The sequence below is a fragment of the Anolis carolinensis genome, chromosome 2, assembly GCF_035594765.1.
Source record: "Anolis carolinensis isolate JA03-04 chromosome 2, rAnoCar3.1.pri, whole genome shotgun sequence".
NCBI lineage: Eukaryota > Metazoa > Chordata > Lepidosauria > Squamata > Dactyloidae > Anolis > Anolis carolinensis.
In genome coordinates, this window is record NC_085842.1 from 57,167,741 (window position 1) to 57,184,047 (window position 16,307).

General features: G+C 41.8%; 1 protein-coding gene across 1 annotated transcript in view; it reads right to left on the reverse strand.

Annotated features, from left to right (window-relative positions):
• LOC100561855 (protein SSUH2 homolog) overlaps positions 1 to 16,307 on the reverse strand; it is a 49,544-nt gene that overhangs the window by 14,273 nt on the left and 18,964 nt on the right. Inside the window, exons 5-8 of the mRNA XM_062969748.1 lie at positions 12,561 to 12,621; positions 6,594 to 6,718; positions 5,160 to 5,222; positions 3,230 to 3,330 (exon numbers count right to left, since the gene is read on the reverse strand). Of these exons, the coding sequence (XP_062825818.1) occupies positions 3,230 to 3,330; positions 5,160 to 5,222; positions 6,594 to 6,718; positions 12,561 to 12,621 (350 nt within the window). The remainder of the gene's footprint in view (positions 1 to 3,229; positions 3,331 to 5,159; positions 5,223 to 6,593; positions 6,719 to 12,560; positions 12,622 to 16,307) is intronic.

Genomic DNA, 16,307 nt, shown 5'->3' on the forward strand with positions numbered 1-16,307 from the left:
CTTCTCACCCAACAGGGGACTCAGGGAGGCTTACAATAAAACGCATATATAAAAATTGAACAATACACTATAAATCAGTTTTTTAAAAATTAACTTACATCAAACATCCATAAAACGCATTATAAAATACAGATAGGCGTGTTCAAGTTTAAAAGACTGGGTCTGTCAATTGAGTTCCAGCGTACATAATAGTAATTAATGCAGCTAATTGTTATTCGAAAGCCTGGCCCCACAACCAAGTTTTAACCTTCCTACGGAAGGATAGGAGGGAGGGAGCTTGCCTGACTTCAATGAGGAGGGTGTTCCATAGGTGGGGAGCCACTACTGAAAAAGCCTTGTCTCTCGTCCTCGCCAGCCGCACCTGTGAGGCTGACGGGACCACAAGCAGGGCCTCATCTGATGATCTTAAGTTTTGAGGTGGGTCGTAGCGGGAGACACGTTCGGACAGATAAGCTGGGCCGGAACCGTTTAGAGCTTTATAGGCTAAAGCCAGCACCTTGAATTGTGCTCGGTAGCTAATCGGCAGCCAATGGAGCTGGTGTAACAGAGGAGTGGTACGCTCCCTGTACGCTGCCCCAGTTATTAACCTGGCAGCCTCCTGTTGGACTAATTGAAGCTTCCGAACAGTCTTCAAAGGCAGCCCCACGTAGAGTGCATTGCAGTAGTTTAAACGGGATGTAACGAGAGCATGGACCACTGTGGCCAAGTCTGGCTTCCCAAGGTACGGTCGCAGCTGGCGCACAAGTTTTAACTGTGCGAAGGCTCCCCTAGCCACCGCTGAGACCTGGGTCTCCAGGCTCAACGATGAGTCTAGGATCACCCCCAGACTGCGAACCTGCGCCTTCAGGGGTGGTGTGACCCCATCCAGCACAGGCTGTAACCCTATGCCCTGTTCTGCCTGACCAGGAGGACCTCTGTCTTGTCTGGATTCAATTTCAATTTGTTGGCCCACATCCAGTCCAACACAGCGGCCAAGCACTGGTTCAGGACCTGAACAGCCTCCTTAGTGACAGGTGGGAAGGAGTGACAGAGCTGGACAGCATCTGCGTACAGATGACACCGTACCCTGAAACTCCTGATGATCTCTCCCAGCGGCTTCATGTAGATGTTAAACAACATGGGAGACAACACAGAGCCCTGCGGGACCCCCACAAGTCAATGGTTGTGAGGCCGAGCAGACATCCCCCAATGACACCATCTGGGACCGACCCTCCAGGAATGAGTCTCATTCTCATTCTCAAGTCTCATTCCCGCGAGGCGTCCCAGAAGGATACCGTGATCGACGGTATCGAAGGCCACTGAGAGGTCCAGCAGAACCAGCAGGGACACACTCCCCCTGTCCAGTTCCCGGCAAAGATCATCGACTAAGGCGACCAAGGCTGTCTCGGTACCATGCCCCGGCCTGAAGCCACTGTGCCGGATCCAGAAAATCAGTGTCAACCAAGAATCCCTGGAGCTGCGAGGCAACCACATGTTCCAAGACCTTGCCCAAATAGGGGAGATTGTAGATAGGCCGAAAGTTTCCAAATTGAGTGTTCATATGGGTGGTCTATTACTGCTCCTCCTGTTTCTATTAGTAGTTTAAAGACTGGCAGGCCACATTGAAATAAGTGTTTTAAAAAGTATGCCTGTCTTCTTTAGTGTAGAGTTTTAATGGGAACAATCCCATGGAAAGTTGTGTTTCAAAAAGGAAAGAATGCTTGTTTCCTTTAGTGTATGAATTTATCATCTGTCTCCATAGCTGTCCTCCAAGTCCTAGTATTCTGATTTCTTCTTCATAGTCTTCAATTTGACTGAGAATCTTTAATGGAGATTCATGATCTCATCACAAACATATTTTCAAGTCAAGGAAACTTAAACAGAGAGAGAGAACAAACTATCCAAAGGCAAAGGGGGAGGAAAGGACAGAGATTATTAGCAGTCACAGTTTGGTGTATTTTTGTTCTGTACTGCCCTAGCTACCAAAATAAATGTTCAGGAACTAACCGAGTAAAAGTGTGTTTAGATCTTAATTAACTTTCTGACTCAGCCAAAGTGCATGATTCGTGACAGCAGCAGAGATCATTTGGAAACAAAGATGTCAGTGAAGGAAATTAAATGCACATCTGTACATAATGGCTGTTTTCCCTACACAGCTATAGAAGGCTAGGTGACCCTTTCAAGGAATGTACAATTGTGCCCACAACAGATGTAGAAGGCATATGTTTGTTCTTGGCAAATTTGGGAGCATCAACATGGCACAGATTAGCAGCAGTTAACTGCTGATTTATTAAAGCACTTTAAGACATTGCAAGCCCCAATGGATGCCCACTTTTAAATTATTGTTACGATTCTCCCACAATGCTATTTCTGTTATTTTAAGTTTAATGGAGCCTAATAAAACAGTTTAATAGAATAGGGAGGTATCTCACACCACTTAAAGATCATTAGAAAGACAATTCAGCTATTGGGCAGCCAATTTATAATGTGCACACAACCTTGCATAAGAAACATCAAAAGTAAAAAAGTTTCTATAGATGCAAAAGTAGTATTCCAATGGCCTTGAGTAGAGAGAGATCACCTTCACATATACCAGAACCTTATTGACAACTTCTTGAACCATTTATCATCCTTATTAGAATAATACCATCTAGAGTAAAACCTCTAGAAGCAGCACTGTGTCAGTGGCAACGATTCAGTGTTTACTTTTTAAACAAGAGAATTGAAGATGGTGACTAGTCTATATAAAAGCAATTTTTGAAACTAAAGGCCCATTTACATCTGAAATATTCAGGGAAGATTTGTTAATTCAGTACTAAATATTTTGTGTCAGGGTAGGTACAGGTAGCCCTCCATATCCACGGATTCTGTATCTATAGATTTAACCACCCAAAGCTTGACTCTATTTTTTAAAATCCAAAAAGCATACCTTGAGTTTGCATTTCATAAATAGATAACCCTGTGTATGTCTTCCCTGTGGTATATGGACCGTAATTTGAGATTGATAAGAAATCAATATTTCACAGAAGCTTCGTCTCTATATCAGTGGCTCCCAGCCTTTGAGTCTCCAGATGTTTTGGACATCAACTCCCAGAAATCCCAGCCAGCTTACCAGCTGTTAGGAACCGTGTTGGTGCTGAAGTCCAAAATACCTGGAGGCCCAAAGGTTGGGAACCACTAGCCTATATAAAAATATTCCCTTTGGTGTCTGCAGGGATGAGCTCAATTTTTTTCTAATAAAGAAACATACCTCTTACGACCAGTACCTGAACACATCTGGCACCGCTTCTGATGTTGAAGATATTTTGCTTTTGCTTTATGCCTGGCTCCACTGCATGTAACACACCTCATCTAAGGGAGACAAAATAGATAGAACACCCTTATTTACTTCCTGAAACAACTAATTTTCAAACATTTCCACTAAAAAAAAAAATCTGAGCATGCCATTTTCCAGTACCACTGGACTATTATTCTTCTCAAATGTGTTCAATTAGATTAGTGAAGAAATCAGCCAAGGGAGAGATCTGAGCTTGCATTTATAATTGGAAATGGCAGAGTTTTTGCCACTGGGAATTATTTGCTTTGGGTGAAGAGGAAGCTATACTGGCAAGCAGGCCTGTAGCGAGGGGGCGTGTTCCGTCCCCCAGGACGATGGTTTGCCTTACCTATTGGTCGTTTGTTTGTTTTCCCTCCTTTACATTTTGTTTGAGCCTCTGGCTGCAAAAGCCTAGGAAAAGTGGCTTGGAATCTGCAAGAGCTGGCTGCAGTTTTCTTTGCAGTGATTGGTCAAAGAGTGCAACATCTTAGGACCGCCCTTTTTACCAGGGTCTAGTCTCCATTTTAGAGTTTCATTCTGGCTATAGTCTTCCAACGTGCTGGAGCTGTGCAAGGCTAACTGGGACAAATCATTCTCAAAACCAGGCCAATCTAAGCCTATCCAAATTAGATAAGTATTGAATTATATTGATCTGGAATAGGAAATCTAGTTAGAGGAGCAGAGTTATTCCATCGCTTCTAGAACTAATCTTTGCTGTAAAGATAGGGAAGGAAAGAGTTTCTCCTTCTAATATAGGCAGCGTGATTAGGGTATAGTGGTTTTATAATCACCTTTGCCTTCTGGAACCAGGGATAATTCTGTGACTAAAACCTATAGAAATTTGTTTCATTTTCTGCAACTTTAAGATCTGTGCCAGGTTTACAACCTTGTATGAATAAACATCCTTTTTTGAAGTTATCCAGACTCAGTCGTTCAATATCTATAGGACAGCTTATAGGGATTTGCAGTTCGCCCGGATAAAGGACAGCACGTTTCAGTTTTATAGCTTTTTATTGTCCGGCGGACGGCACAGGGCGGTTTTAGGGGTTCAAGCCCCCCCCCCCCGAAATTTTTCAGGTTATAAAAAAAACCTGGTTTACTCATGAATTTTAACTGGTTAACCAAATCCCCATGCTAAGTCTATGAGACACAAAACATTAAGAGCCCCTCCAGGCATTATCTCAAGCAGATATTGACAGGTTTGTAGCGGGGAGGGGTGTGTGCTAGGGGTTAACCCCCCCCCCCGAAATTTTCAAACCCCCCCCCCCCAAAAAAAATTCTGGCTACGGCCCTGCTGGCAAGTGCTAACAATTAGGAGGTGGGGATGACAATGAAGGCAGAGGCAGGATCACTGAATGTATATATTATCTACACTGTAGACTGAATGCAATTTAACACCCCTTTAACTGCCATGATTCAATGTTATGGAATAATGGGGACTGTAGTTTGGTGAGATACCAGTACTGTTTATCCGAGAAATCCCATAGATTGAGCCATGGCAGTTAAAGTGGTGTCAAACTGCATTAATTCTGCAATGTAGATGCATCCTTAGTGCCTGCAAGTATACAGCAGCTGACTGGCTAGTATCTCTAAATAAGTCAAACTAGATGTCCAGGGGAATTCATATTCCCTGTTGTTTGTCTGCTTTCCCTCATAACAAGATTTCTACAGAATACATGTTTCAGCAATAAGTCTTTCAAATGCATTCCTCTCTATTGATCCAGCAAAGCACACTAGATAAGAGATGGATAGCTGAGGAAATGTATATGCGATCACAACCAAATGTATTTCACTATATGGAAAAAAAGATTGCTTGTTTCCAGGAAAAGGTGATATAAATGAAGAGTGAAATAGCAAAACTCACTCTGCCTGCACCGTGGCATCCACTACACTTGTATCGCCCACGTCCATGACACTTGTGACATTCCTGAAATTTTTAAAAGGTGCATATCTATATGATTCTTTACAGTATTTTCAAAAACTGCATGTTATTACTTAAACAGAATACACATATGGTGATATCTTATTTCATAAAGGATATATAGCTCCTTAAGCAGATGAGGTTTGCTCCAATTCATTGCTTTAGAGGAAAATTCATAAGCAAAAAGAGAACAGAAGAAAACACAAATTTTCATAGCATTTGCATGTACTACTTTATATGCAGGAATGCATATTTGGCAACAGCTGCCAAAATGTAAACAGTAATATAATGCATTTTGCTGTAAGAAGACAGTGGCAAGATGACCTCTTTTTCTATTTGGTCTGCTGCCCAGAAACTTGAACAAGCTGTTAGTCCCAATTAGAACAGAACCACCAAAAGAACTGTTAAATAAAACACTTATTTAAATTCCATTAATTCAGTGGATCTACCTTTTTTCACCTTTGCAATTGATTTCGGGGAAACAGTATCGAAAAGTTACACAGAAATAAATAAGGTTATTTCTAATGATTTGGCATTCAACTTAAAGTGGTCATTTGCTACAATGAAAATTAACAACCCTGCCATTTGCTTGTGGATCAGGAAGAGAGGTATTGTTCAAAGAGCTAATATAAATTGTATGTATGTCACCCACAGGATTCTAGGTTATGTGTTATCTAAGACAAATGAAAGAAAGATATGAAAGTATGTATACAATAGAAATATAATTGTACAAATAACAGGACTCTGTAGTCCTGTTAATCCATTACTATGGTCAATTACTTTCATTCTTGGTTGTCCCCATATCATTATCTCTATAAATAAAGCTTCCGCAATAGTTAAGTGGTCTAGAAATTTCAGAAAATCCAGTACAATTAATGGTAAATTTAAGTAAAAGATCATTCATTTCAGTGAACCAAATGAGATGTCCTAATGGAGGCTCCTCACACTTCATCCTTGCAAAACACTATTGTGTGGTGATCATAGAATTATAGAATCATAGAATCATAGAATCTATTATCATATAGATTCTGATCATAGAATTATAGAATCATAAGAGCTGAAAGAGAACCCATGGGCCATCTAGTCCAACCACCTGCCATACAGAATCAGTAAAGTCTAGCATAAAGCCAAGATCATCAAAAGAGAAAGTGTGTTTAGCACTAACCACTGCACCAATGTTTCTCTGATGCCAAGAGGACAGACACAGAAAGGACAATATGTATGACACAAGAGGCATGGAGGATAGAAAGAACTTCATAAATGTTCCTTGACAATTGCAACCGTTCAATATTACTGTATAACTTTCCGAAATTTACCCAACGCCATCTGAAATCTATGAAAGATAGTTTGATTTCAAGCCAACAAGAAATTAATTACCTTGACTAAAGAAGAATGAGGTACACGAAACTTTTTTGTATCATCCTGAAACATCTGGGGTACTTGGACTTTAATATCCCATGGTCTTGGGGATGTGCCATTTTGTGGCCCATCTACCAAAGTATCTGACAGGAAAAAAGAGCATTAGTGATGACATTTTGTTACAAAGAAAACACAATACACTGGGGCCACATTACAGCTCAGAATGAAAATACTTTCAAATATACGTTGAAATCAAACTAGCAGATAACTTTAGAAACTACTTTCTTCATTCTTCTAAGACAGTGGTTCTCAACCTGGGGTCCCCAGATGTTTTTGGTCTACAACTCCCAGAAATCCCAACCAGTTTACCAGCTGTTAGGATTTCTGGGAGTTGAAGGCCAAAAACATCTGGGGGTCCCAGGCTGAGAACCACTGCTCTAAGAAAGTTAGATTTCATTTATTATAACACCCACAAGTATACCTAATATCTATCACAATTTGCCCCAGACATCATGTTTATTTTGTCCAGTGCTGTATGATTACACTTTCTTAGTATCTTGGTATCACAGAAAAGCTTTTGTCAGTTCTCAGTACATGTGTTACCTTAACTAGAGTATGAATGAAATGCTACTGGAGAATCTCATACTTCCTCTAGCACAGTGGTTCTCAACCTATGGGTCCACAGGACTTTTGGCCTACAACTCCCAGAAATCCCAGCCAGTTTAGGATTTCTGGGAGTTGAAGGCCAAAACATCTGGGGACTCACAGGTTGAGAACCACTGTGCTAGCAGAATGCAAGGGAAGAGACTTCCACGGAATTCCTGGGAGTCTGGTGGGTTGCCGAACCATCCAGTAGCCCTTTTGCTAACCAAGAAATATGCTAGTTGATCTAACAAAAGTTTAAAAAAGGCCAGAATTAAGCACTCAGGGCTCTTTTTGTGATCCTGGTCCTGTTATGAGTCCAATGAAGCTCTTTTTTGTCCAAAATTAGAAACATAAAAAGGCTCCGAGCCATATGTATCTAACAGGCTATATTTGTCCATTCCTCCCCATCACAATTATAGACAATCCTCCAGATCCAGATGTTCAGGTACTGTCTTTGATGACATTATTTATTTATTTATTCATTCATTTATTGCATTTATATACCACTTTCCCACCTCTAGAAGGACTCAAAGCAGTTCATAATGTAATCTATGGAAAAATTAAATGCCTAACACATTTAAAAAATCACATATCAAATTAGCCACATATTACAATAGATTAAAACCATTAAAACTATAAATAACAATCACAAACACGACATAAAACATTTAACTCTTGAGTTTCTCCTAACTACCAACTAACATGTGACTATACTTATCTCTATCTCCATCTCTTACTATGGAGAGGAGAAACAGCCATTGAAGGATAACATGAAAGAAAGAGAAAAAAGTAGACTCGTCCTGTCAGTCCTGTGGTGTTGTTTCATCTTTTGATTTTCTTACTGATGGCTTTCTCATTGAGAATGAACACTGAACAAGCATGGTATTTCGTGGCACTATATGACTCTCTGACTGATTTGAGTTGGAAAATGAAGGCAAAAAGGAATTACACTTGCAAGCAGGTGATGAGCAAGTTAACTTCTTTGTGAGAGGGACATGTTGATCTACTAATATACTGCCAAAAAGGTGTCATCACAAAAGAAGGTAAGATCATTGACATCATTGCGGGTGGGAAGGTGAGAACTGCATGGGGTAAAACTATCAGAGTGGGTGATGCCAAAATGACACTCTATAAAAATTGTGCATTGTTTCAGTGGAAATGTATTTTTAAATTAAAAATATTTCTGAAATTAGATTTAACCACAATGAGATGGACTATGACAACATTTTCCCAAGGCTAAAACTCTATGCTACTTTTTGAACCTTCTAATGAACTTGCATCCTGGTCAGAGCTATCATTATTACCCAATTACGATGACTTCAAATTTCATGGTTTCATCTGTAGGCGTACCATTGTTTCCATTGCTGCTTTTATTTTATTTTTTATTTATTGTTTTGTCATAGGTTTTGTTTACATTTTCTGTTATTTTAGCTACCATGCTGTCATATGGTCTGGTACAAGAGGATATTCACAATGATGACACCATACATTAGCGCTCTGTGTGACATCAATCCCAAAGACATCGTTGGACAAGTTTTAGCATTATGTCCCATTATAGATTCTTGATTGTTACATTAATTCATCTAATTTACCTTTATGTGAAACTCTTAAATTAAATTTGCTATACATCTAGTTACTTAATTTTTTTCTTTTGCCATAGTTGACATTCGCACAGTTGACTAGAGAAGTCAAGACTCAAACAAAATATTCAAGTTATACAGGAGGCTGTCAAATTGTGCAGAGATTATGGGTGGTTATCTTTTTGGCATAACCTGTTCTTCTTTCTTGGATCAATAGGTGAATTCATTCTTTCCGAGGCTTTCAGCCTGACATTTTTGACAGCCACTGAGGTACGTATTTCACATACTGCAAGTTCTTGTACTAGACAAGATTTGCTTTAAAAAATAATAATGACTCCCTCTGGGTCCCAAACACATCACAAAAATCTTCATAAACACACAGGATGGCAAGGCAGGGAGAGAATGAACCTTATACTATAAAAGAAAATGTTTCAACTACAATGTTCTCTTCAGGAACTCTCAGCTGATTCATACAATAGTGTCATGCCACGTACTTTGATAGAGATTTATTACCTATCTAGAAAAATTATTACACTTCAGATTCTTACATTTTAGGATATTTAATATTTATGCTGAGAGGGACTCAAAGAGTAGCCCTTCCCCCACCAAAGTAGCTGGAAATCTTTCTTTCTATGATCAAATCACAAAGCCCAACCTGAAAATTGTATGAAAATGTAAAATAACATATCACCAATGGAACAAAAATTGAATATGACTAGAACGGGAGATCAAGGCCCTACCACACAGCCATATAACCCAGAATATCAAGGCAAAAAATCCCACAATATCTGTTTTGAACTGGCTTATCTGAGTGTACACTACCATATATTCCAGTTCAAAGCAAAAAATGTGGGACTTTATTCAGCTCTGCGGAAGGAGCCAAAATATTGGGACAACCATTTTGACACTCCCATGAACGGCGCTCCATGCAGTCATGCCGGCCACATGACCTTGGAGGTGTCTACGGACAACACCGACTCTTTAGCCTAGAAATGGAGATGAGCACCAACCCGCAGAGTCAGTCACGACTGGACTTAATGTCAGGGAAAACCTTTACCCTTTACCTTTTATGAACCTGTAACACTTTGAGTAATCTTAGGCGAGCCAAACTACACCCCCCTATCCTCTTTCTTCCATACCCGCCCCAAGAGAGTTTGTACTCCTCAGACTATGAAGAAGATTTACAGTAACCACCATGTCCTCCTTCAGCAGTTCAGCCTGATGAAAAGCTGAGTCCTTCTCCAGTTCAGCAAAAAGACAAACAGTCTCTAATTGGAATTGAAATAATATTTATTATACTGTACATTTTTCATCCAAGAAAGTTGTTTCCTGATGAGGAATGTATCTCTTCACTAATGTCATTTTCAAAAGGATCAAAAAGTGATTTTATCAATTTTCTTCATACAATAATGCATTTTTGGCAAATGCACTGGTGCAGTTTAACATTTATTTTGCACAAAACTCAGCTGAAAATCTATTTTTCACAAAATTCACCTATTTTACTTTTGAATAGAAAACAATATTTTATGTGCAGGAGACAAACTTTCAAAGCACAAAATTACTTGTGGAAAAAGAGATTTCTGCTGCAGCAACAACAACATCATGTGAATTTTGTGCAGAATCAGTCCCAAAATATGGCGTCCAGAATTTTCATTCTCTGGGTTTTCTGAGAGTCTGGACACACTTTTTTAAACAATTTTTGAATATTTTGGCTATTTTTCCATCCCCTTTCCATCTCTGATGCTCAAGAACTCTCTCCAGAAAGAGCTAAGGGGCTTGGAAGCATTTGTTGGTGGAAAAATATACATTTTTTGTTTACAGAGAACCTATTTTCTGCACATACGAAATATTATTCCTGTGCAGAGAGCAGTACATAAATTATGATTTGCAATAACAATGCACACTACAATTTACACCTCTAGCCCCTTGTCAATTTTAATGCAATAAAATATGAACTAAAATACTTAAACCTTTAGACTACTTAAATACAAAAGGCCTTGTTTTAAAAGTAAGCCTCATAAAAATATATATAAATTAACTAACATTGCTTCCAGGCATATGGTGGTGATGAATAGGTGGGTGTGGGTGAGCAAGTATATATAGAAAGAAAGAATGGCAGCATTGTTCTTGAATGAATAGTATTGTCTACTATCACAATAGCTGATTTTTCAAAAAAATAAGTAAAACCAGATGCCTACTTAAGTCTTTTCATGTAGTTGTAAAAGACTTACACAACTGTCAATAATATTTTCTATAGAGTGTTTCAGCACTTTGAAGTAATAAGTGTTACCTGCATTTGGTGCCCTTCAGATATTTTCAGTTAAAACTAACATCATGCTTTCTGATGAAGAAATGAGTTGAAAACCAAAACAGCTGGTGGGCAAAAACTAGATAAAGTTGGATTAAATGAATTACTGTATTTTCTGGCATATAAGACTATTTTTTAACCCAAGAAAATCTTCTCAAAAGTCAGGGGTCATTTTATATGCTGCGTGTCATCTTATAAGGTGGGTGCTGAAACTTCCGAGCCAGAATGGAGAATCTGCGGTAACTGCATATGGTGGAGGGAGCTCAAAAATGACCACGGCTGCATCCCTGCCATATGCGGTGACTGTATGAAAACAGCAAGGGCGATGCTGTTCAAGTATGGTAGAAGAAAATACGTTCACCAGGATTCATGGAAAGAAGTGACTTAATGCGGTCCCAATAACAAGGTGAGGGGGTGTCTCACCAGGAAGGTGTAAGTGAAGGGCGGAACAAGCTGCAGGCATCTGGGATGCCCGGGGTATGGAAAAAAGAGATAGAGTGGCGCTGTGCCCAGAAAAACACAGCTCTTTCACCTGTCTGGGCTGCCCTTGTATCCTATTATCATACCTCCTTATCTGCCTCTCAGATCTCATTCCTGAGTACTGCAGTGAAGCGGCACAGGCACACATGTGTGAGATCTTAGAGGCAGAGAAGGAGGTACAGTAATAAGATACAAGGGCGGGCCAGACGGATGAAGGAGGCGTGTTTGCACTACCGCTCTGATAGTCTTTTTATTTGGTGTGCATTGGAAGTGGGGTAGTCTTATAAGGTAAGCATATCCCAAACTCTATATTTTAACTAGAAAAGTTGGGGGTCGTCTTATATGCCCAGTCATCATATACACTGGAAAATATGGCATATATATAAATGTTCAAAGGACATGCTTAGCTTGCTGAATTTCCTGCTATTGTTTTGATTGACCTGGAATTAGAAAGTTCAGCATCCAGGTATTTATTTGGACTTATACTACATACAATCCATTCTCAGTGTGGCTATTGCTCCATTATCACAAACCACTGTGTTAAATGGTTACCTGTAAATGAAAGCTAGGATGTTAATGGTTGTAATGGTTCTCTACCAAGCATCACTACGTGAGAAATTTTATTCAGTGTTCCGCACATGTGTAAATGTTAAAAATAATCAACTCTAAAAACTTTGAACATCACCAATCAAGCATCTGATCTTCCTACTTTAGCTTGCATTGACTATAAAATGAATCATAGTATAAACCAGGCATCCTCAAACTGTGGATCTTTAGCTGTTTTGGCCTCCAACTCCCAGAAGCCCTAGCCAGCTTGTTTAATGATCAGGAATTTTGGGAGTTAGAGGTCCAAACAGCTGGAGGGCCGCAGTTTGAGGATGCCTGATGTAAATTGAATTAAACCAGACTACACTCTCCATTTTGGATCTCACTGATTTCACTGCAGTCAAAGATATCCACAGAACTACTTACTGGTATAAGCTTCAAAAGTCCATTCACATAATCTTGTTTCATTAAAGGTCTCTAGTCGATACTGTGGAGAAACAAAGATTATAATTTAATGCTTTTTTGGACTATGATATTAGGGCTGAATTTGAGAAATATTTTCACTTTAAATCTTATTCAGCAAGAGATTATTTTTTTATTTTTTTATTTACAGTATTTATATTCCGCCCTTCTCACCCCGAAGGGGACTCAGGGCGAATCACATTATGTACATATAGGGCAAACATTCAATGCCCATAAACACATCGAACCGAGACAGAGACAACAGACAGACAGACGCAGAGCAATTTAACCTTCTCCTGAGGGGATGTTCGATTCTGGCCACAGGGGGGAGCAGCTGCTTCATCATCCACTCTGATGGCACTTCCTCAGTTCCTCATTCCAACGTTGTAAATTAGTTAAAAGATAGCATGTTACAATCATGTGAACTAAGCCAATGCCAGATTTTGCAAAAGTGATTGAATAAGAAGAAATCCTCTCCCCATGTGGATATATTTTATTACCAGATTGGATAGAATGGTAGCTTTAGCTGCATAATAACTTAGGTCAAAGCTTAGAAATTCACCTCAGAAGATGTGATGACCCATGGGCCTTGTAGTCCTGCTCAGGACATGGTAATTCCTGATGAAGATGAAAACTTGGGTTTTTTACCTTCCCAGTCTGAACTGGATTCCTCTCAGCCAGATCTTTCCCAGGCAGATCTGGGAACCTTGCACCTGCAAGAAAGTTGTCTCCCAGAAGTATGTCAAACAAGCCCAGAGCCTACTTCTCCCGTGTTCTTGCGCCGGGAGTTTTGTAAACAACAGAGAGGTTTGGAAGCTGCTTCGCGCAGGAGTGCGAGGATAGCAGCCAAGAATTCTGCCAATTAAGTCTCCTTTTTCGTGAGAATCCTTAAGGAGTCAAACATCTGGTCTCAAAGATTAGCTTTCGTTTCTGGTTCCCAGAGAACTGCTTCGGCGGGAAAAGTTAGACTCTATATAGGTGATTCACCCGCGAAGTAAGTTCGCGGAGTCAATTCGTCAGCCTACGGAGCGAGTTGTGTCTGGACAGCGCGCTCCGGTTCAAGCCTCGCTCCTGCTCAAGCCTTGCCTTGATATCCAGCCTTCGCCTTGCTTCCCAGCCTTGTTTATCTACGGACTTTGCCTAGTTTCCCAGGATCAATCCTTGCCTTGTTCCACGGATTTATCAAGTTATTCCACGGACCTTGTTCTTGTTCTTAGTTACCTTTGTTCCACGTTCAAGCCTTGTTCCAAGTATCAAGTTATTTTCTAGACTCGCTCAAGTTTCATGGACTAAAGGACCTTGTCATCTCCCCTCACTTTGCTTGTCAAAGTGAGTGTTTCGGTTATTGGATTACAACTTTGGACCTTAATATTTCATACTGGACATTATTTCTTTGGACTAATTTTGACCTTTCCTGAAAGGTCTGCTTCTGGACTATCTTTTACATTTGCTTTTACTAACTTTATATATTTCCTTAATAAAGATATTAGATAGAATCTGGCCTCTGCGTATGGTTATTGGTGCTCTGTAGCCTGGGTCGTGACAGTTTGACTCCGCCACCCTAAGCACCAATTAACCTCGGCCAGAATGTCTACCGGAACCGTGCCCGGTGGGCAGCCACTGAGCTACACCATCAGCAAGGACGAAGTGGATCGCATCCGCGACAGACTCAACGCCCAGGATGGAGAAATAAAGGGCTTGCGGGAGCGCGGAATCCGCCTCCCGGCCATGGCGTTGCCTACCAAGTTTACTGGAGAAGCTTCTAAGGTTCATGTTTTCCGTCGCCAATGTCAAGCATATCTAGAGGCCCGTGATGCCGAGTTTCCCCAAGAAGACATCAAAGTGGCGTGGGTTTACAGTCTTCTAGACGGGCCAGCGGCCAATTGGGCGACGGCACTGTTCGACCAAGCCTCTCCACACCTAAGATCAGCGCAACACTTCTTGGACCACCTCAAGGAGACTTGGGGAATCGAGGACAATTTGGAGGCAGCCGGTCACAAACTCCGTCGCCTTTTCCAAGGAGACAGACCTATGTCTCAGTATATAGCCGAGTTCCGAGTGCTGGCCCACAACACCGGCTGGAACGATGTAGCCCTCAGAGGACAATTCCGGGAGGGTCTCAACATTGAAATGCTGGAAGAAATCTCCAAGGTGGATCCTCCCCAGACCCTCGAGGCACTCATTGATCAATGTTTACGGGCTGAAGTCATGATTGCCAACAGGAAACAGTGGGTTCGAGGCCAGGGCAGTAGAGCCGGGGCAAAACCCCCCGCTCCCGCCAGCGTTCAGCCACGTCCAGTGTGGAGACCCCCACCGCCAACCCCATACCCCAGAGGAGGCGAGGAAGTGCCGATGCAGTTGGGCAATGTGCGTCCCAGACTAGATGCCGCCGAGAAGGCCCGTCGTCAACGCTTAAACCTCTGTTGGTACTGCGGGAACGGGGGCCACTTCGCCAGAGAGTGCCCAGCCAAAGGGAAGCCTGCCGCCCGTCTTGCGGCGGCGTCCTCCACGGAGACGAAGGCGTCTGAGCCGACTGGCACACAGCCGGCGGGGGAAGCCAACGACCGGGTGTAGAGAGGCTCGCCAACCCGGTCAAAAAATCCATTCAAGAGCCGCCAACCGGGGTCCTGTTCCTTCTCGTGGTCACATTATGGTCAGCAAAAAGGGGACCCGTCATGATCCACGCCATGATAGACTCTGGAGCTACCAACAATTTCATTGATAGAGAGTATGCCGACTCTCTGGGATTACAATATCATGATTTCAAGAATGCCCGTGTGGTGCAAGCCATAGACGGCCGCCCCCTCAAGACGGGCCCCGTAAGTCAGTGGTCGGAACCCACCAGGATGTGGATAAGGGAACATATGGAAGAGATTTCCTTCTTTGTTACCGAGGTTCCCCATTTCCCTGTGATTTTGGGAATCCCATGGCTGACTCTCCACGACCCTAACATCTCCTGGTCCAACAGAGAACTGCAGTTTGCTTCACCGTACTGCCAAAACCATTGCCTCGTAGCCAAGGTCTGCCATGCCACGGACACCGAGCCCATCATCACCTTGCCAAAGAAGTACTCCGAGTATTGGGATGTATTCAATGAGAAAGAAGCCGAAAAATTACCCCCACATAGACCTTATGACTGTGCCATTGACTTGGTGGAGGGGGCCCAGATCCCGCGAGGGCATCTCTACTCCCTGACTGAACCAGAGCAAGAAGCTCTCAGGGAATTCATAGAGACAAACCTTCGCAAGGGATTCATCAGACCCTCTCAATCCCCAGCCGCCTCCCCAGTGATGTTTGTGAAGAAGAAGTCAGGAGAACTACGCTTGGTGGTGGACTACAGAGCATTGAACAATATCACCAAGCGGAACAGCTATCCCCTGCCCTTAATCTCGGATTTACTGGATCGGCTTCGAGGAGCCAAGGTTTACACCAAGCTGGACCTTCGGGGGGCTTACAACTTAGTTCGCATCAGGGAAGGGGACGAGTGGAAGACCGCCTTCCAGACCAAATTCGGATTATTCGAGTCCCGAGTTATGAATTTCGGTTTATGCGGAGCTCCCGCAACGTTCCAGCATTTTGTCAATGACATTTTTCAGGACTATCTAGACAGGTTCTTGATAATCTACCTGGACGATTTTTTGGTGTTTTCTAGATCACAATCAGAACATGAGAACCACGTCAAAATGGTGTTACAACGATTGCGGGACCATG